We start from the raw sequence: 21,504 nt of genomic DNA, 5'->3' as shown, positions 1-21,504 counted from the left end.
TTTGTTACGGGCGGGACCTGCAGTGCAGTGTTGGAACGGGACAGCCGGGAGGCGGCAGGGCGGCCCTCAGCAGGGCGCGGGCCCTTTAATGGCAGCTCTGCCCCTGCGTGCGCGGCGGGCGGAGCGGCGCGGCCGGGCCGGCGCAGGCGCGGCCGGGGCTGGGCAGGGCCGGGCCGGGCATGGCCGACCGGCGGCAGCGGGCCCGGGTGCAGGGCGGCTGGGCCGGCGTCCCGGCGGGGCGGCCCGCAGGTAAGGAGCGCCAGCAGCCTGCCCTCCCGACAGCCGGCACTTCAGCGCCAGGCAGCGGGGCCGGGCTCCGGCTGCACTTGCCGACTGCCCTGCGCGGCCCCGAGGGCTGGCCCCGCTTCCTCCGTTCCCGTCCACCTGAAGTGCAGGTGTTCCATCCCAGTTTCTGAGTAAATTTGGGCGGGTGCCGCAGGTGCGGCGATTTTGGATGCAGAGCGCAGGGTACGGATGTCTGGGCAGCTCGACTGAGCCGAGTGGTGTCCGGCGGAGCTGACTTCTCTTAGAACAGTCAGTCGCTTATTCATAAAACGCGTTATGTACCTTCATTTAGCTTTTCACGGCGAAAACATTGTAAAATAAAAAGCAGTAGTGGAACGGGTTTATTTAGCAAAGATTGAAACCAAAGAGTGCAGCGATAGAGGAGCACTTTGAAAGTTTGCAGTCATGCCGGAGGGACTAGTTTGCTTTTCCAAACGTGCTCAAAACACGTCCCACTCACCTGATGACGGTTTCCATAAAGTTCCCCTATCTCTGCACACTGAGCATCCTAGGCAAGCTGATTTTTTTTTTAATCATGAAAAAGAATAGCCAGCTGTTTTGATTTGTGCATGTGGCCTCAAACTTTTTGGTGCATTTCATCGCTCCTATTCATAAGTGGATTAAAAAAAAATATTTTCCCTATTTGAATAATGCAGTGAAGACTTTGTGTGTCAGGCCCATTTTTAAGCCTGTTTGCATGTGTAGATAAAACACCTGGTGTGCCAAAGTTGCTCTTCCACTTTCTCCCTGGTTAAAAGTCTTGCTTTAATAAAAGCATTTCTCTTTTTTTTTTTTTTTTTTTCTCTCTAAGAAAAGGAATACAGAGGGAAGAATCTTAGCTGCATGGAGCAATTTCTGCTGGCATATGATAGGTGTTTGTTGTAGAATTGAAAAGTTACGGATGTCATCCTTTCTGATAAAACTATATTTTCAGTTTTGTTTGTCCATGAATAACAAATACATATATTAAAAAAATTTTAGTTCCTGTGCAACTCTTAGATTTGACAATTTCCTGAAGTCTCTGCCAAGCATAGGTGACTACTCCAAGGAATGATTCCATAAGTTTTTCGTAACTATATTTTTTAGTATGGTGATATTCATGTGATCTTCTTTGTCTCTTTGTTTTAGCACCTAAGGCACCTGTGGCCAGCAGCCTTGCCCTTGCAGGTGCCAGACCAGCATGGAGACAGAAAGATCAGCCTCATGTTCAAAAGCAGTTTGTCTTTGAAAAGCCATCAGAGGTAAAAATTACAAGGAAACAGCAGAATCTCATCTGTTATTAAACTTCAAATGACAGATAAAAATTATTTGAGAATGTAGTCTACTGTTTAAATTCTGAGCTGAACTTTGAGCTTTACAAAGCAGCATTGGTAATTGTTTTGCATGTATGGCAAACATAAAATTATGGTCCCTCTGTTCAGAACTATTCCTTTTTTTTTTTTTCAGAGAGGCAAAAGAATATGTTCTACTAAAAATTTGGTGTGCAATGTCCTAAGCATGGTTTGAGCTCTTTTTGTATTCCTCAGGTGGGGTATCTGTTTTAACTTGTTACAGGAAGAGAGCAAGGGATTTTTTTTTTTACTTTATGTCCCATTGGCTGATATTGTGCTCTATGCAGAGTGAGGGCACTTCCTTGCTTGGGAAAAAAAAAATCATGAACACTTCTTTCTAAGCTAGACTTAGTTGAAAGGCTGTCATCTTGGCTTGGAAGCATTGAAGATGGCCTGGGAAGATTCTCCTTCCGCTGTGGCAGAGATCTGCTATCTATATAGTACTGTATTTTGATCCTCTTGTTGGCTCAGTGCCGTAACTTCTTGTGAATCAGAGCTCCACTGAGCTCAGAGAAGAGAAGCATAAATCCCTGAGACAGCCAGAATGATAGCCAAGGCTGGATTAAACTTCTCTGTCTTTTAACAAAATACAGCTATCTCAGCTGTGCAAACAGCTTTATAGTGTAAGCTCCTGCTATGTGTGATCTTTTCTGTTTTGCTCATTTGACTGAGGCCTGCAATTTGTTCATGCTTCTTAGGGTTGCTCTGAATTTTTCCTTACATAAGAATATTTTTATAAATATAGAGATAAGAATTTTCTTGACTGCAGTTGATAAATAGCAAGTATTGTGATAATCCAAATAATGTAGAAGTCAGTGTCCTTTAGGGGGCAGTTGATGGCTAAAATCCAGCCTGCAGTGGTAGCTGCGTTTGAGAGTTTCTGGGGCGAAGAGGGATTTGCTGAGCTGTCAGTACTTCCCTCTTGCTCTGAGGTGTGTTTTTTCACTGGCTTATCAGTGTGTGGCTACACAGAATCATTGGAGATGACTGAGTTCTGTTTGACTGGAGAGTGCTATATGCTTTAATATTCACTGTGTACTGTCTTGTTCCCTTTCAGGTGGAGCGCAGGGTTCCCGAGGCAGGTGTGATAGAGTGAGTGCCCTTCTGACTTCTCTGTGCCCTTTTTCTGTCATCGTGGTTGGTAAGAGTAGAAATTGTGGACTTTTAACCCTTTTATCATGAGCTGAAGGTATTATCAGGAGAGCTCAAGCCTGTTAACTGGTTCTTATGCCTTTGGTATAGCTGGAAAGCCAGTAATCATCATCAGTTGGACATTCTGGTTCAGCACAATTGCCAGTATGTCTCCTTTGGTTAGCAGTGTACATTTTCCTGGGACATTCCCAGTGTAAACTATGCTGGAAATTGCTTACTCTGGAACATACCACAAATATAGCTGGTATAGCAGCTTCTTTTCAGGGCTCAGAGAAGTAGCTGATAGTGAGCTTAATAGTGAAGCTGGGTATTTGTATGTCACCCTTTGTGTTGGAATGGGATCTTCTCCAGATAACTTTGGCATGAAACATGACAAAGTGTGGTGGTGTATGGTAGAGTTAGAGATACTGAAAATCCAACTTGGTTCAGTTTGGCTATCTTGGTAGAATTTTCTTTCTCAGTGTACCTGTAAATGCAAACATAGTTATCTGAGTGCAAACATGTAACCTGAGTGCAGGTTCTCTTCTTTAGGATTGCTTTTATTTTTTGCTGAGAGCCCTAGAACTGTACAGAGGCTTTGGTGAAGGGAGGGACAGGAAGTACATCCAAACTCATTTGTTTCTGCAACATGCCTTGCTGCCTTACTCTGACCTTTATGTCCAGGACATTTTTTTTTCTTTTCTGACTTTCTTTTCTAAAAAAGAAAACTTTCCTTAGTCTAGGCCTACAGCAATTTTAGTCTGTGCTGCTCAGTCTAAGATAATTTCTTATTTGTCTTCTGATGGCTCTTTCCTTTCTACTTCCTCAGCAAGCCTGGTGTATATGAGCTCAGCAAGGGACCAACTGGCATTTCTAGGTAAGTGGATGAAAAGTTACCTGCTTTTGCAGAATGATGTGGTGATACTCAGCTTTCTGAAGTCCAGTCTCTACAGAGGGTTTTGACTTCAGCAGCTGCACACTGCACTTTGTGTGCATCATCTGTTCAGAGTACTTTTGGAAATACTTTTGAGTGACAGGTGAGTGAGATGGTTCTGAGCAGCACTGAAGAGAATAAAAATAAACCTCTTGACATCTGATATGTACTGCATCTGGTGCTCTTTCCAGAATAAGGACAAGGGACTTGTGTCCATTTGTGTTGTGATTCACAGTAAGTTACTGTTGCAAATTTGGATGAGTATTCCTGTGTTAGCAAGTATGTGATGTCTGTGTTGTACAGTTAAGAGCTGCCCAAAACATGTAGCTGTAAATTGGAACTGTTTTAAATAAATCTAATAAAAGCATTTAACTTTAGCTAATTGTGGCTACCTCAGGATTGTCCCTTCTGCTTATATGTCATGCCTTAATTATTTCAACTTCTGGATACTTCAGAACAAAATCTATTTGTTCTGTGATTCCTACTAACTAAAATACATTTTATCTTGCTGACTTAGCCACAATCACTATTCATCCTCTTCTTTTGAATTTGATAGACTTTTATTAATAGTGGAAAAAATGCCAAGGACATAGTAATTTTTTGTGCATTTATTTAATTTCTTCTGGTTATTGTATTATTTTATTTTCATGCCTTCATCTTAGTTTATTCTAAAGATGCAAATAAATTTTCAAAGCATTTGAAAAGTAAAAGCTTTGACCAGCTGGAAAGAGACAAGATACACAGTCAGCTGGGTTTTCCTGCATTTTCTGGAGTTTGTTTTCATGACAGACTGATGGAATACTGACTTTCTGGAAAGTTAATAATCAGATTTACAATTTTTAAAAAAACTCCTTTACTATATACTCTTCCTGTGACATCTTTAGGGCATGGGATACTTGTGAGAGTAAACTGCTGTTAGCAGCATTCCTCTTCTGTAGCCCACCACAATGGCTGTAATTCTTGGATGATTGTTAGTCCAATCAAAATATTAGATGTACATATGGAAATGAAAAAATAGGAGACATTAAATACTGTCCTTATACTAAATACTTTTCCTTACGCTTCAAAAAAGAGAATAGGAGTGGCAATAGGGATAAAGGGCTATCAAATTCTAAGTGATGTGGAGATGGTGAATAAAGGGCAGTTGTTTACTTAATGTTGATGGTGTTACCATAATCAGATCTGTCTGATTTATCAGAAGTCAAGTTAATAACAAGCGGAAGGGTGCCATTTTTTACAGCATATGGCTGATTCTAGAATTCATGGTACGTTGTTGGTTGTCATATGTTTTTATAAGTTTTGAAAAGAAATTACATATGTTTGGTGAGGGTAGACTCAACAGGAGCCCTTCTGTTCTTTCCTTTTACACCTGCTTTGGTCAGAAACAGGATAATACTGGGCTTTGACTTTTGATGTATTACAGCCATTTTTAACTCCTTTAGCAATCCTGGAAAATATTTTCTCAGAACAGATGTAGAAATGTATATTCCTTCCATTTTTCTTTTCCATCCTTAGGATTCATTTGATTCCTGGCTTTATTGACTCAGAGCAGGCAGACTGGATGTTTGAGCAGCTCCTCCAAGACATACCATGGGGTCAGCGAACTCGCATCAGACAGGGTAAGGAGTGTGCAGACCACCTTTTCAGGTCATTCACAGGTCAGTTCCATAACAGAATCTCTTCATTGTTTAGAATTGGTTTTCATTTTCATGTTACCACTTCAAGTTTCCATGCAGGTTTTTCTGTGCTTATCTGAGGACTACTGCAGCTTACTTTTCAATCTCTAATACCACATTACTATTGCCAACTAAATGAGATCTTTACGAATTAAAATTGCCTGTCTTTAAAATCTTGGAATTTTACTGTCTCCTCTGTCATCTCCAGTTGTTTTCCTCACTCATTTTTTTTAAGATTAGGTCTGGTCACCATCATACAATCTCCCAGAAATACTGCAAAAACTGTGTTCTTGGAGATTTCTTTCATGAGGTATATCTTTTGCCTCTTCTATCCCAGCAGAGCATATTCCTTTTCCTTTGGCTTTAGTTACTAGTTCCAGTATGCAGTAGGAGAAGAGGCTGCTATTCTGGATTTGCTCACTAAGGGGCACCTGTTCTAGCTAAATTTCACTTTCAGTCAGGAACTGATGTGAGATAATGTATCAGAGTAGTTACTGCATGGGGCTGGAAAATGTCTTCAACACTTGTGTTTCTTGGCTGGCAATAAAGGGACAATATGGTGGAGAATGCTACCTGTCAGGCATGAGAAATAGTTGCCAAAATAGTCTTTTCAGAAACCAAAAGTATTTTTAACCTGATGCTTGTGTTACACCACACAGCACACACATATTTGACAAAATACTGTGTCCAGCCTTGCTACATTTTGTTTCTTTAATGTCCCAAGGATGCTACAGTCCTTTCTACTTCACCCTTTCCAGTACATCCATCCGCATCTTGCAATTTATGCCAGCATACTGGGCACCAGAACCAGGTGAACTTAAAACAAGATAAAATTTCAGTTTCATTTGCTATCTTTAACTCATCCAGTCCCTGCTCTGCTTGGCATATGGGGTAAGAAAATGGATATGTTTCCAAGATTTTGAGAAGGTAATTCTTCCTGCAGATGCATACCTGATTTTGAAGAATTTTGTTCCTTCATTTAAATTTATTATGTAAAGCTGAGGATTTTAAGGGGCTGCTTTTTAACATGAGGTAAATGGACAGTCTCTTTTTGATCAAGTTTCTTGGCAGAATTGCATCATCTTTCCATTTTCAAATCCTTTGACAATGCAACTGAGAAAGTCTTTTTGTTTTTTTCAGAAGTATCTTTTGAGGAACCACGGCTTACGTGTTGGTATGGGGAACTTCCATACACATACTCCAAGATAACAATGCAGCCAAATCCAAATGTATGTGTATGTTTGCATGTGTTTTTATTATTGTCTATAGTGAAATCCTTTGCAGAGATCAAGAGACAAAAATTCTCTCTATCCTCTGTTCTGGTTATCTAGAAGATCTGTTAGCATTTCATTTGAGATCAGCAGCAGATTCTACTGGAATGTGGTCAGTTTTATAAAACACACTTTATGAGTGAGCTGACTGAGAGCAGAGTTGCCAAAAGGAAGTTACTGCTCTAAAGTTTAAAGTTTTGCTTTGGGTCACTGTAGCTTTGGACAAAACTCTAAATTGCTATGTGTGACTTATTCCAAACATCTTTGTATGGGAGATTGTACTGCACACTGTCATACTGGTTTTTTTTTGTTGTTGTAAAGATACAGTAGTACCAATTTCTGGAATAGTTACTTTCAGAAACACTTAGATTCAATACTGCTTAAATGAAAGTTTAGGCGTATTTTGATTCCTGTGTGGATGCTGTGAAATTCACACATGCAGCTCGTCTGCTCAGCAACTCCAGATTGTAGCATGTAATTTCCCACACTGTTTTGGAAGAGTTAAAAACCTTCTGAGTGATTCAGTGATTTTTTTTTTATGTTTTCTCTCTCTCTCTCAGCCTGTTGTCCCATCAGCCTGTCTCTTGGTATTGCTTTGTTTAAAATTTCCACGGCAGTAATTAGGTGTCACTGTTGAAAGCTGGGTAGTGTTGGAAAGTGTCCCAAGTCCCAGAACTGCTGCCAAAGTGGGATGTTTGGGAAGAGTTGGAAAGGCTTTATTTAACATGATGAGTTGTGAACATTTTGTAGTCTCAAAAATACTGTCATTAAAAATTCCATACCCACGGAACTTGTGGTGGAAAAACAGGCATTTCTTTGGTACTCATTTGTGAAACACTTTTTAAAGTGGGCTTTTTTGAAAGCTGAATGGCTTTAGGTGCCCTCACAAAATCGTTCTGTTGTACACTTATGATTTAAATCCAGTTCTGAACTGCCTGTTGGGAAACCCATTGCTGCTCAGAGATTGGATAGAGCCCATATACCCTGAATTAAAGGTTTCATTTCATTTTGTATCAAGTCCTGAATTAGCACTCATTGGGCCACTGGCTTGTTTCTCTTGTCCAAAAGGTACAAGGCCTAAATGAGTCACTTAGGCTGGTTCTCTCTTCTATTCCTGAATACTGAGAAAAGAAACTAAAGTAGGAAGTGAGATGCACTGGAGAAGTTGCACAGCTGGAAGCCAGCCTTTCCCTCTGAAAGCTGCCTGTAGGCACATCCACTGCACGTGGACATTGACATTTTACACAGCTTTGCAGGTGGGAGAACCTGCAGCTTAGAAGTAGAGGATGGTAGAGATAGCACAGTCCCTATCTGTAGAAAAGGGTTTCTAGCACAAAAATATCCTGAGTAAAATGTAATTTAGTGCACAGCTTAGCCAAAAGTGATTACTCTCTTAAATACTTGATCTGTAGGAGTAATTAGCTTTGTGTCCCTCCTTTTTTGTTTGGTAAGAATTGGTGTGATTGCAGCACATCTAGATATAATCCAGTGTTTGTGCCTAGATGAATTTTGCTATTAGAAAGTGTTTTTCTGTAAGCAGTGATAGAGTTGTTTCAACAGAACTACTTCCACTGCTGCAGGTTTGTAATGGTGACAAACCTTTCAACTACATTGTAAAATTCACTGAATGGTAACATCTTAGTAGTGCATACTTCTGTGATGGGAGTTGAAGAAATCTAGTCCTGGTTGGTCACTGAAAAGTGCTCTCAATAATTCTTGTTGGACTCCTCTGCACATTCAGGCAGCCCAGTTGCAAGCAAACTTTCTTGGGGTTTATTTTGTTTTTTGGTGGAATTCTGTCTTTCCCAACACGTTCCATAGCTGCAAGCTATGTTTATCTAGCATTAATTACCCACATGATGCTTAACTGTTGAAGGCCTGACTTAGCTAGAAATACCCCACTAGAGAAAGATGGTATGTTGAGGCTCCTGCAGTGTAACCAAAGAGTTAAATACCTGTTAAACTTGGGGAAGCTTGGAAAGAAGGTAGTGCAGCCTTGTTTATTAGAGGTGGATTCTAGAAAATATTTCCAGCTGTCTGTTGCTTCTTCTGCCCGTGGTGCACTGGGAGATTTGGAATCAGTTTCTTATCCTCTCTTGATCTCTGTTTCTGCTTACATAATGGGCAAAAAATTCTGGCCTAACTTGCTTAGGCCTTTTTTTTCTTTATATATTTGTGTCGTTCTTAAAAGCTCTCTTGACAGATGAAGGTCATGATGTAAGTTTATAACATTAAATAACTGGACTGAGTTGTAATGGAATGTGCAGAGCTTCCCTGGGCTGTGGGCTCAGCAAGATGTTAGCAAAAGGGAAGGATGAAATCCAGGGCCAGTGACATTGGTTTTGTGACCCGCTGAATAGTTACAATGTTGAAGTCAAAACCTCAAGAGGTGATGAGTTGAGCTCAAGAAGCTGCGCTAACAGAGTGGGGACAGAGGGCTGTGTTATGCCAACCATTTCCTCTTGTTCTCTGTCAGCAGCTGCAGGCAATTGAGAGCAGTGTCATTTAGTCACTGATTGCCTCCATTAGTATGAAAGGCAGCCTGGCTTCAGCGTTTTAAGAGATGATTTAGTATTGAGTGATGGGTAATGTGTGCATATTTTGCAGAAAGCCCAGCCCATTCCTCTCCTCTATTAAAATATCATCAAAATTGCTGTGAATAATTTGTTTGATTTTAAGTTTATTGTGATTAAAGTGCAAGTATATTTTGTTTCTTAGTAGTTTTTGCCTTCTGTCTTGCATTACCTGCCCCTGGCCTGCGTTCTTGACATTTCCATTTCCCTCTGTGCTGATTGCAGTGGCATCCTCTGCTGACCATGCTGAAGGAGCGCATTGAAGAATTCACTGGCTACACCTTCAACTCCCTTCTCTGCAACCTCTACCGAAATGAGAAGGACAGTGTGGACTGGCACAGTGATGACGAGCCGTCGCTGGGAAAAAATCCTGTCATTGCCTCACTCAGCTTTGGTGCTACTCGGACCTTTGAGATGAGAAAAAAGCCTTCCCCTGTGAGTGTTCATATCACACTGAAAGAGTCTTATAGCTACTAATATGTTTATTGTTTTCCCCATTTAAGAGAACTTAATTGCTAAAGCATTTCAAAGTTAATGAAAGCACAGCTTGGAAAGTTCTGTGGAATAAGTGTAGAGATCAAGAAATGTCTTGCATGGACGTGACATCCTGAGGATGGGGGTGGGACCTCTAATGATGTGCTGCAGTGTAGTGTAGTGCTGCAGTGAAATTGGAATCTGGGTGGTCTTCTGCCCAAGTAAGGGCCCTTCCTGGTACTTAAAATGAGATCAGTGATGCTGGAAGTGGACTTAGACTCTGCAAATGAATCAAAGAGTTGCTACCATTTTCTTAAACTCAGGCCAATGTTATGGAATGCAGAGTGTACATGGGGTTAAAGAGTAGTTCTGACTGCTCTTGTAAGTAAAAATATCCTCTTAATGGTGTTTGCGTTTTGATGTGTGTGTATTCAGATTGAGAGGCAGTGAACAAGGGGAAGAAGCTAATTTCCATAAAATGCCTTGGAAACTGTCACAGGCAAAACAAGAGATTCTCTACTCTGATAAGGAGAGGTGTGGAATATCCTTTCGGGAGTTAATTGGTGATTCAGTAGTGAATACTGTTTCTAGATAAACTGCTGTGCTTGGGAATGCTTTGTTTATAAGCCAACTTAAACTTTGCAGTTCTTACTTATCCAGGTAAAGGATTCACATTTATTGGGAATACAGACCTTATTTTAGGGTGTCCTGTTTCAGATGGATTTTCTACTTGTGCAGTCTTTGACAACCTTGGAAAGAAGCTTGCTATCTGCTATTTATTCTGAGTAGGTAGTACAGAAAGCAAAGGTAATAATTACCAGCCTACAGGAAAACTCTGTGCTGGTATCCTGAAGCCTGCCCCCATCAAGAGTCACCTTGGGTCACATAGTCTGAACAGCAGAGGTCAGAAATCGAACCAGAAAACAGATAGTTTGTAATTTTCACCAGTTCTCCAATTTGTAAATTCTTTGTTGCCTGAAGTGAATTTAATCTTGGTCCCTGAGCATGAGATCACATAACCAATCTATTATGTCAGTGGGCATAGCATGAGCAACTATCCCTGATGCTGTGTTGATAATAAAATGTCAGCTGAAAAGTTTATTCCTCTAGAAAACTGTAAATGGTGCTTGGATTCATTTTAGAAGTACCTGTGTTCCCCATCGATTAATAAGGATAAAATATGCTTAAACTTCAGTATAAACTGTGCAGGTTCTATCTTAAAAATCAATCCTAGTTCTTGAGTAAGATGCCTTTTTTATAGATTTTCTGAAAAGACACCCACTATTAGCAAAAGGGAAATTCAGTCTGTGCTATTTGTACTTGGCTGCCTTGTTTAATCTGTACTGCACGATTTCTTCCCTTTTCTTCCAGAGACGGATGGCTTTCTATAAATGTATCCATCAAGCACCTTTTCCTTTCTAGCGCCTTTGACCTGATATTTCTGCCTATCTGAGTCTCGCTAGCTGTGAAGTGTACTCCTTTTGCAAGTGTGACGTACTTTTTTTCTGAGTTAGAATCCCCGTGTGCACATCTTTGAAATAGTTGCTATTAGTGTCCTGTGCCTAAGGGAACTCATACTTAATAATTACATGGCACACATTACGTATTCTTTGCACATTTCCAAAGCCTGAAGTTTCCTGAGAGCATCCTATGACAATAGATGCTTTGCCAAGTGGGAGTTACAAGAGGCTCTGATGGAAATTACAACCTTTCAGGCTGTACCACCAAAGAAGTAATTTTCATACTCTATTGTACTCTAGCATTCTCCCTTACATTAAAAGAAAGTTAAAATTTATTGTAGATCTTTGAAGTTTGATCATTCCTTTATTAAAAAGCAAGTTGCAGGAAGAGGAATGTAATCTAAAGAAAAGGAATTCAGATTAACAGTCATCACAGGCATTCAGGCTTCTCCCTGGTTTTAGCCAGTGTCAGTATATTGGGTTTTCAAGTTAATCTTCATTGAGGAGGGAAATAGAAAGTAAATCCTTTTGCTCCAAAAATTAAACCATTTTGAGGGCGAACATTGTGCTATTTCAGATCCTAAGGGTTCAAAGGCCTTCATTTCTCTCTGCTGTTATAAGTGCTTTTAAGTATTTTGAGATGAAAGATATAATGAACATACAAGATGAGAAATGCTGTGGTAGAACATCACTGTGGATAAATGGTACTACGAAAAAGTGTGGTTTCCTGTGTGGGATCATGTACTGAGTACAAAACAGTATGTACCACAAGTGAGGTCACAACTTGAAGGGCAGTTGAAGACTACTAGATCAGAGCCTTCAGAGACTTCATGTTGGTATCTCTACAAATGTTTTCTAGATTATATCTGGAAATGTGGATGAACATGATAGTGAATAAAATTCTGTTTCTCTAACTGAAAAGATGACCAGTAGTGCTGATGGATTACATTTTTTGTGCATGTTTATGCGGATTTTGACAATTATCTGTTAGTAATTTGGTAGTGTTTAAGTAAGTCACTCTGAAGCAATCACACAATCTGAAATATTTTTTCATTTGGCAAAAATGAAAAACAAAGTTACTTAGGTTTAAGTGGGTTTTTTTATTATCCTGAAAATTGTTCTGAAAGGTTCAGTCCTCTTTTTTTCCTTTTTGGTTAGCACTGTCCTGGATAAGTCTTCATCATATAATAGAGGGTAAAGGAATGCAGAGACAACATGCATAGACTGTTTGTATCTTCTTAAACAAGCATCCTTTGTGGATAAGTAGAAATAATTCTTACTGGGATTTCAGCCCAGTGCTTGTAAATAAAAAAAAAACTGCAAGTACATTTCAGGTGTAAATTCCCTGGAATAAGGAGACTTCATGGGAATTAACATGTCTCCAGAAACTGTTTTACTTTGCCTACTGGAATTTTACATTTTAAGCATTCTTTTTTTCTAAATACAGCCTTTTCTGTTTATTTGGGTCAGTTACATGATAACAGCTGGTGTTTTTCCTTTGCTTTAAATGGTTTCTAGGGTTTTCTGGATGCCTTCTTCATAGTTAAAAGTCTACAGTGATGTGATTTCGTCTATTTTCTTCTTCCAGTTGCAGTAACTTACTTTCACCTTGCTCCTGCTTCCTTGTTCCCCCTGCCCCCATCATTGTAGCTCCTGCCTACACTGAAATCAGGAGACAATTGCTTTGCTTTAGAGCTGTGATTCATACACAGTTCACAGAGCTATTGGTTGAGTCAGTGAGTCCTCTTGTGCTTGCCTACGGCCTGAGTGTCACCACTGTGGCACCCTGACCTCCTCCCATTCCCACACAGCCTCAAGTCCCCAGGCCCACTTGGACAGGACTTTATCCTCCCAATTAAGAGGAATTGATTTCACTTTGTGGGGTGGGTGTTTCTGATGCAGCCTCACTACCATTTTTTACTATTGCTTGTTCACTGCTCAGTTCTGAGGCAGTGCCAGGTTATCTGATTGTGTCCTGCTGGAAGCTGAGTGGGGAATGTTAGTACAGGGGGGAAGGTGATACTGATGTCCCACTAAGCTCCCCCTTGGGAGGTGGCCTGTGGCAGAGGGGTGAGTGCCATAGGGACCAGCTGGGTGGCTGTCCAGCAAATGGCCATGTGAACTGTGAAAGGAGTTGGAAAACCACCTGTCAGCTTGCTCTTCTTCCATCTATAATCAAAGAAACTGATGGCTGCTGGGAAGGGAGGGAGCTTCACACTTGTTAGATAATAGCAGGATGTTCGTGGTGTTCAAAGAATCTGCCTTCAGATGGGTTTGTCCTTCAAATGAATCCTTTTTTCCTAGCAGAAGGTAAAGATCTTGTACTTCTGGAAACAGCAGAAAAATAACCCTTTATATATTAACAGGCCTAATTGAAGATGAATGTGGAAATGTGTGGAGCATGGTAGAAGCAGAGGTTCAGATCAAGATGAAGCAAGTTGAACTTTCAGATTGGCATGAAAGAGACCCACAGACAGCAGTGGCTGCAGAGGAGGGGGAGATGTTGTTCACCAGTATTGGCAGGGCTTGAGGAGCTGTAGACAAGCTGAGAGGAAGAAGGGAGTGCTCAGCTGCAGAAGGACTGAGGGGATTAAAAGGTAGGCCTGTGTAGGCAGTGCATTATGTGAGGAAACGACAGTATAACTGATATTCATCATTACTGAATCTGTAGAGAAATGAACTGCAGTGAGGATTTTGTCAGACAGTGAAAATAAACACGTTAAATGCAGAAGTATTGATAGGTGAGACTACTTTGTTATGGAGGAGGGTGTTTTCACAGCTGGTGCTAGAGACATAAACTGGAGAAGAGGGATACAATCAGGATTAAATCTGAAAAATACAAGATTTAAACTTTTGTAAGGATAATTCTCTTGGTAATAGGTAAATTGGTGAAGCAGAAGACTAGGAGCCAGTATTCTCCATGAAAGATGATGACTTTTGCAATTAAAAATGATTTTGTATCATTTACCTGTATAACTGCATTATTATTTATACATTCTACAGGATGTTTCCATTTACTTTTCTGTATAATAGAAGATTCCTCTACACTGTCCAGAAACCATTTCCTACCACTATAGCAATAAACCTTTCTGAGACTTAAAAACAAACTTGGGTGATTTATATAGATTTATATTAGATCTTTTCTTGTTTTGATTTTGATAGCATTTCAAGAAAACAACCTTGATGGAGTCCAGGAATTCTTACAGATTTTGTATTCACAGCTTCCCATCAACTAACACTGAGCTTTCCTTATCAACTGTAGTTACTGTAATTAAGGATTTTTAAAAAAGGTTCAGCCAGTGTACTTGGATAGTGTAAAGTTTGGATTGTATTGAATGTATAACTCACGATTATGAAGATTCTAATACATTAAAAACAGAAAAATTGCTTTACTATGCCTGTTTTTGTAAGCAGGTGGTTTTGTGGTAGGTATATGGAGTTACAAAGTGAACATCAAGAAGTCACCTGAGGCACTTTTTCCATGTTTGTTGCAAGAAAGTCTTTTCTACCTTAGATGTCAAAAATAAATTTCCTTCATAAACTTCTTGACCTCTGAAAGTCAGGTGAGTTTTCTGTATGTCTGACATCAGCTCTAGGAATAAAAGTTCTGAAATGAGCTTTGGTCGACAGTAATGACATCTAAGAAGGTAAAAACTTTTTGTTTGACTTACTGGCTTTGCAAAACAAATTGACATAAAAATCTGTTTTTCTAAGTAAAGTGAAATTCAGAGATGTCCCATTTAAACCAGAAAGTAATTGCTGTTTTTTTGCATACTGGCTTTTCTAAGCCAAAGGGGTGTTTTCTCCCAAATCATTTATCTTAGCAGAATTCCTTTTTAAGCAAGAGATAAAAATAAACCCAGTGTTGTCCATCAAAGTGAAATGATGCAATCCTCTGCAATAGAAAGTACGTGTGCAGTGATATTTCTCTGCTTTTCCTCAGCACTCATGTTTATAACCTATTATTGAATTTTTTTCCTTATTTCCACTGAAGATAAGAAAATGTTTCTTGATACTGACTTGATAACAACCAAGCTCTTTTGCATTTTACAAAGTGCAGTCCTCTTTCTAGCTGCATCTTATTTATAAACATGCACACACTCCCAGTTGGTTTTCTGAGAATCAAACTGTTTTAGTTTAGGACATAATTTTCCCAATATTTGTTACTCTACCTCATTGTTTTGAGCTTTTCAGCAAGCCAGGAACTTGTAAAAGGACAAACCTCCTTCAAATTAGACTACTACACACTTGACCTAGCAGTGTATGAATCTGATTTAAAATTGAAAAGGATAATGCAAAATAGTAGGGAGTTGCTATTCCCACTCATGTGGCATGTGGGAGACCACTGCTGGGGTGTGTCACTATGTCTAGTTGTTGGTTTTGAGTTTTAAAACTGCATATAATCTAAAGACTTAACAAAAGTTTGCAAATAATTTATCTTTTAGTCTAGCATTCTGTTTTGCGTAGTGGTTAAGTGGATTAAGACAACTTGTTTTACAAGATATTATAGGAAAAGGAGGTTTTATTTTTTTTTAATAAGAAAAACTCTTCTTCCAGCAGCTAGAGACATAGCAGCATGTAATGTTGCAACAAGAGAAATTCAGAATAGCAGGAAGATGTTACTTTTGATGAAGTAGTTAACTGTAGGAATCTAGGGTGGCTGTTGTAGAATGTCTCCACACTGAACTGTTTCAGATGTTTCCATAAGGTTTGCAGCCTCCCTCCAGAATTTTGCACTAAATACAGGAGCTGGTTGTTGAACTTTGCCTGTGGCATCCAGGCAGTGAGATACAATGGCTTCTTTTCATCATTAAAATGCTTGGCTCCTGGACTTTATATGAAATACAGATACAGAGTTTTGCTTAGACTTCTAGATCTTGGAAGAGCCTCCTCCTCCTCCTCCTCCTCCTCCCTCAGGCATTTAAGTTCTGCTGTAAAGGACTGATTTTCTACCAAATATACATGCCTGCTTGTTCAGTGTTTAATGTTCTTTTTAGGAGGAGGATGGAGACTATACCTATGTAGAAAGACTTAGAATCCCACTTGATCACGGGACTCTGTTGGTGATGGAAGGAGCCACCCAGGAGGATTGGCAGGTAAGAACTCCTTGACACTGTTTGTGTTTACTTGAAATGCAGTTTTACAGATATGCTGAGGCACTCCCATGAAGGTGTGGGACATTGTGCTTCCAGTGGCACAATTGTTTTCCAGGACATTAGTATTGCTTTCTGCATCAGAATTTGAAAGCATTCACAGAAACAATTTGCTTTCATGTGCCAAGTGATGCAGTAGGAATCAGTTCAGATGTTCCAGCATTAAAGTTCAGCAAAAAAGGTTGCAGCATGCAGTGAAAAGAGCAAAATCAATGTAGAAACTTGGAATATCAAACAGTTGTAACTTAATTTAAGAATTCTACAGTAAAGTACAAAGACTTTTTGTTCTCAGTGGCTCTGAACAGTCAGAATCTGATTTTTTTACCTTACCTAAGTGTTTAGAAATATGAATAAAAAACCATCATAGGAAATGAAGGTTTTAGTCATTGTTTGATTACCTGTATTTTGTATTTTAAATGCGTAAGCTCATGCCTGTTTCTTTTGTTCTTCTCTGATGCCACTTACAGCATCGAGTGCCTAAGGAGTACCATTCCAGAGATGAACGGATAAACTTGACATTTAGGATCATTTATCCAGAACCTGATGGAGTTTGGAAGTGAAGAACCACTTTGGACATTGTTGGATATAGACCCACAGCAGATCTAGAGCCTTAGATTGCTGCAGATTTAAAGGAAACCTTACAGGAACAGAGTTCCTTGAAGCCATAGGGAGAAGAGTTGATATTTTGAAGATCTTTGGCAATCAGAAGCTACCTGTTATGTGGACAGCAGTTATATGTTATTAGATTATACTAAATCTCAGGCTTTTGAACAGTGATTATTCTTAAAAGAGCATAAAGCATGTGACAGATTTGAGAGGTCCCAACTGGAGCATACAGATTCAGTGAGCAGATAGTTTGCACCTTGTCTTGTCTCTCCTTTACTCGCACATCGTGGTATCTGTTGGAAGTAGTGGCAAGATGGGATTCTTTGATGTAAAGCCGCCTCTGTGTGTGTACAGAAATGAGAAAGCTGCACTTGGTGATGTCTCTGGGTATTACTCATTCCACCAAAGGGTGGTGCACTGCTGTAGGTTGCAGAGTCTTTTCCAATTAAGCAATCAGTTTCATAACTTAAGTAACTACTTGAATTATACTGGTGTCTAGTGGAACAGAGGGTCAAGGCTCTCTTCTGCCCTGCACTCTGTGGTCAGACTTTATCCTAACTGTTTATCCATGTAAACAGGACCAGGCAAAGGCAAGCAAGATAGACCCTGCTTCTGGGTCAGTGCATATTGCATTAAAGAATATTACTCAGAGGGTTGTCTCTTGAGCCTCTGCTGTCACAGATCAGCAGTCAGCACCTCAGACCAGCTTCCAGGGTGGCTTGCTGGAATTCCTCACGTTTGCCTGCTGGAACTCACCTGCTGCTGGGAAGCAGTGGGCTGATAACTGCAGTCTGGGTGTTAAGTCAGGAATGCTGCCTATGTGTTTAAGTTCTTTTTACTGCAGCTAAATACCATCACTGTACAGTATCAAATGATAGATTTGGTCCATCTTCACTGTCTGCCTGCAGTAGGATCTAAACACAAGTAAATACCCTATGCCTTGTAACACATCAGCTTTGTTAAGCAAGCTAATGTCCCTCTTCACTGTAAGAATAAATTGGTGTTGAGAAAATACCTGTCTTTTCTTAGCCGGTATTTGCTGTGGTTAAAGTTCTTATTTGATGAGAACAGTCAAGTTGTTAATACTCAGTTATGCTCATGTTTTAATGTTGTTAATGACGTAACATAAACTTTGAGCCATTTCACTCCCTATGGTCTGAAATTGGGCAGAATCATTCCCTAGAAACAGCTTCTCTACCTAAACCACCATACATTATTCTTCTTAAATGAATGAATGTTACTAGAAAACTCATCTTTGTTATCTAATGATATCTTCACTTTCATTCCAGTCTCTACAGAAATGTTTTTAATGGTATTTCCTTGCATTTAAATCTTTTGCCTGGGCACTATGATGTGTTTCATGGGAATCAGAACTGAAGGAGGCAGACACTTTCATATTTACTTTCTTTGAGTTATTTGAGCTTTGTGTACATCCCTGTGTGTGTGTCCAGGTTTGGCGGTCATGGCAGAGAGTGGTTTTTGTCAACCAAGGGACAGTGCTAATTTCTCAAGGTATTCTGAGAAGGCAGCACTTTTGCCCATATCAATTCATAAAAGCTCCATTTGTTTTCACTGTGTTAAGAGCAGCCAGGCTGCAAGAAAGAGTAAGAGATGGGGATGATCTGGAAACTTTTAAACCCCCAAGCCTCACCCTGTGGAAAATGCAATTCATTTGAATTCAGTGAATCTGTGGCACATAACTAATGGCAGGACCCTGGAGGCTGATACTGTTGTGGAAGAGTAGTTTTTCACTTCCTTTTCTTGGTTTCAATTTGTAATGTTAGTAAATTTTGGTTTAGTTTCTTTACTTCCTTTGATTTGGGAAAAGATCAAGTTTCCCTCCCCAGGAAAGAAATGATTTATAGGAGAAATGTTCTATCCCCTAGGTTCCTTTTGTTGCTGGAGACTACTGCATTCTGTTTCCTCTCACGTGTCAGCTTCACTGTATCCAAATCTGTTTGACAGTGAGGAGAAGGCATATGGCATCATTCCCCAGCCTGTCCTGTCCTGTGTGTGCTGGCTGCAAGGGGAATACTTGGCCTACAGTTTAAGTTTCTTTGTCAGCTGGGAGCTTGTGGGTCCTTCCTTCCTTCCCCCACCTCCTCGCCAAAAAGGTCAGCTAGCCAGGTAGCAGCAAATTGCAACCTCCTGCCTGCCAAGATAGCAGGGAATGGCTTTGAGCAGAGGAGATTCCAGCCCCGAGCTCCTCAGGAGACCTTTCTGCAGGGACATCTTTCCTGTCAGTAGAAATTTGTTCCTGAATGCTACAGGCACTCCTGCTGAGTTCTCAAAATGGGTGTACACAAAAGTGAGATTGAGGGTCCTTGAATTGGTAGTGTTCCCATGGTACCTAAAGATTTTTCAATAGAGACCAGGACAACTTGCACATTTCTTGTGCTGCTGTTCAGCTGTGTCTGCTGTTGCAGTCAGGTGCAAAGCGCAGCATGTTTAGAATGGTAAATATGCAGTTAGGTTCCGTTCTTTAATTTAAAGATAGGTGGAGGAACCTTTCCCCTAGTCACATAGATTTGCAAACAGTATTTCTAAAAATGTCATCCACAAGAATTACTTTGCAGTTACAAAGATTGTTTTTTTCCTTCTCAAGACTGTTGTGATATTATCAGTCAAAACCTTTTTGAAAAAACTATTTAAACTCAGAGTACACTAAGGTAAAATAAAATATACTGTTTATATGTTCACAGAGGATTTGAGGGCACGGTGCTGGCCTTAGAGTTTTGTTTTTGCAGTTGGCACTAGATTCCATCCATCTGAGGGGCTGCGGTGGCTGCTGAGAGCTGCTTTATTTACAGAACAATTCTGTGTCATTTTTATGTGGAAGATACAAACTGGGTTTACTTTTATGCTTTTATTTGAAATACATGATGGTTTGGGTTGGAAGGGTCCTTGAAGTTTTCAGCAGAGTATGTGTCTCTTCCAAAAAATGCTCAAAAATTGCATTCTTCAAAACTGTTAATCTCTGGCTTTCAAACAAGTAACCCCAGGTAAGATTCCCTTTTCCAAATCAGCTATCACCTTTTCCAAAGTGTAATGGCCCTCAGATTTGATGATAAGGAGCAGATGAATGGAAACTGTCTTGGGTAAGGATGGACAGTAGCTTGACTTCCTCAGGGAGCATGCAGGATGGAGCTGTTCTGAAAACATCCATATGTAGCCATTAATTTAACAACTAAATAAGCAGTAACATTATTAATTAAACACACTGGTGTCAGGCATCACTCTGTCCCCATGCTACTTGTAATCATTTCATGACAGAGTACTTGAATATTCAAGCACAAACTCTTGGTGAGGTTGAAGTATATCTAATGCACTTTTGGGCCACAGTGGGTTGATCTGAGCATACACCATTTGAAATCAATAGCAAACCTCTGACACTTCTCTGGGCTTTTGTTTGTTTATTTGTGTTTTGTTGGGCTTTGCTTTGTTTTGTGGGTTTGGGTTTTTTGGGGGTTTTTTTGTGAAAAAAGAACTCTGTAGGATATTCAGTTTTGATTAGCTTTAAAGCTATGGGTAATTTTACTTCATGTGTATCAGATGAATTCTACCTGTGTCTTCTGTTTGTCATGACTTACAGGGTTAGTAGAGCTACATGTAGTGATTTATAGCTACAATAGTAATGGAGAAGGAGACAAGGTGCCAGGAAGGGGTTAAGAAGTCAGAATTTTCATACTGTAGTGTTGGCAAAATACAGAGGACTGTTCTCCTGGGGTTTGGAATAAAAGATGTGTGTGTGATGGGTGCTGTGAATCCATAACGCCTCCTCCTCAAGTGCTGCTACTATTGCTTTAGCTCAAAAGCATGTAACACCCACTTTGCCTATTCTGGTCATAACCCTTTTCAGAGTGGATAGGAAATCTGCCTCACTATGGTTTGTTTTCAAAGGTCTTTTTTTCCATCCTTGAGGTTTCCATAGGAACCTGGATCATTTGTTTAAATTGGAGCATCCTGGCCTGGCCTGTCTGCACCTAAATTCTGCTGAGATCTTGCAGTTATCATCTCCTCTTGATGCACTTGGGAGTGACTGGTGATGGTTGGCCATGAGAGCACTGGCCCTTCCCAGAGTGTCACCCACTCATCAAGGTGACAGATATGTGCTTTCTCCCCTCTTGTCCTATTTGATTTACGTCCTCCTTCTATGTAGTGCTCAGTACAGCTTTGTGGGGTCATTGCCAGCTCCCTTGAAGCTGGCAGGTCCTTGGTGGCTCATGCCAGGAAAGCACCTCTCGAGGGAGCTGGGAAGCTTGTTTTACAGCTGGGGATTGTATTGAAGAATGTTAATCAGAATAAGGAACAGGGAGGTCTGTTCCATAGCCCCCATCATTTGGTTCAGCTTTTCCAGCAGGAACAAAAGCTTTGTTTTGTTCACATAAGAGATTTTGCTGGCTGAGCAAGACTTAGAGCAAAGTCTTCACACGGCATCATCCTGACAGACAGTGCTCACTGATCCAGAATGGTGTTCAACTGCAAGTTGTTTCCATCTAAACTTGTGTGCAGCTGCTTTGCTGGTCACAGAGGGTGTTACTTGTTCTGTTGCTTTGCTCCCATTGTGGAGGCATCACATATAGATCCATGCTAAAGAATGGGTTGACAAT

At 40.2% G+C, this 21,504-nt stretch overlaps 1 protein-coding gene across 1 annotated transcript; it reads left to right on the top strand.

Moving 5' to 3' along the window:
- The first annotated feature begins 179 nt into the window (after positions 1 to 179).
- On the top strand, positions 180 to 17,908 carry ALKBH3 (alkB homolog 3, alpha-ketoglutarate dependent dioxygenase). The gene is made up of 9 exons (XM_033063192.2): positions 180 to 249; positions 1,414 to 1,526; positions 2,674 to 2,708; positions 3,577 to 3,624; positions 5,197 to 5,300; positions 6,498 to 6,586; positions 9,427 to 9,636; positions 16,133 to 16,231; positions 16,756 to 17,908. The coding sequence occupies exons 1-9, from the start codon at positions 180 to 182 to the stop codon at positions 16,846 to 16,848; spliced, it is 861 nt and encodes a 286-aa protein (XP_032919083.1). The 3' UTR covers positions 16,849 to 17,908.
- The last annotated feature ends 3,596 nt before the right edge of the window (positions 17,909 to 21,504 follow it).

Source organism: Catharus ustulatus, chromosome 6 (assembly GCF_009819885.2).
Source record: "Catharus ustulatus isolate bCatUst1 chromosome 6, bCatUst1.pri.v2, whole genome shotgun sequence".
NCBI classification, from domain to species: Eukaryota; Metazoa; Chordata; class Aves; order Passeriformes; family Turdidae; genus Catharus; species Catharus ustulatus.
The sequence above is the reverse complement of the archived record's forward strand: the minus strand, read 5'-3'. Positions and strand labels throughout refer to the sequence as shown.

Coding starts and splice junctions, on each gene's coding strand:
- ALKBH3 (XM_033063192.2), top strand. CDS start 180: ATGGCCGACCGGCGGCAGCGGGCCCGGGTGCAGGGCGGCTGGGCCGGC. Junction 3,625..5,196: donor GGACCAACTGGCATTTCTAG/GTAAGTGGATGA, acceptor TTCCATCCTTAG/GATTCATTTGATTCCTGGCT. Junction 5,301..6,497: donor GCGAACTCGCATCAGACAGG/GTAAGGAGTGTG, acceptor TGTTTTTTTCAG/AAGTATCTTTTGAGGAACCA.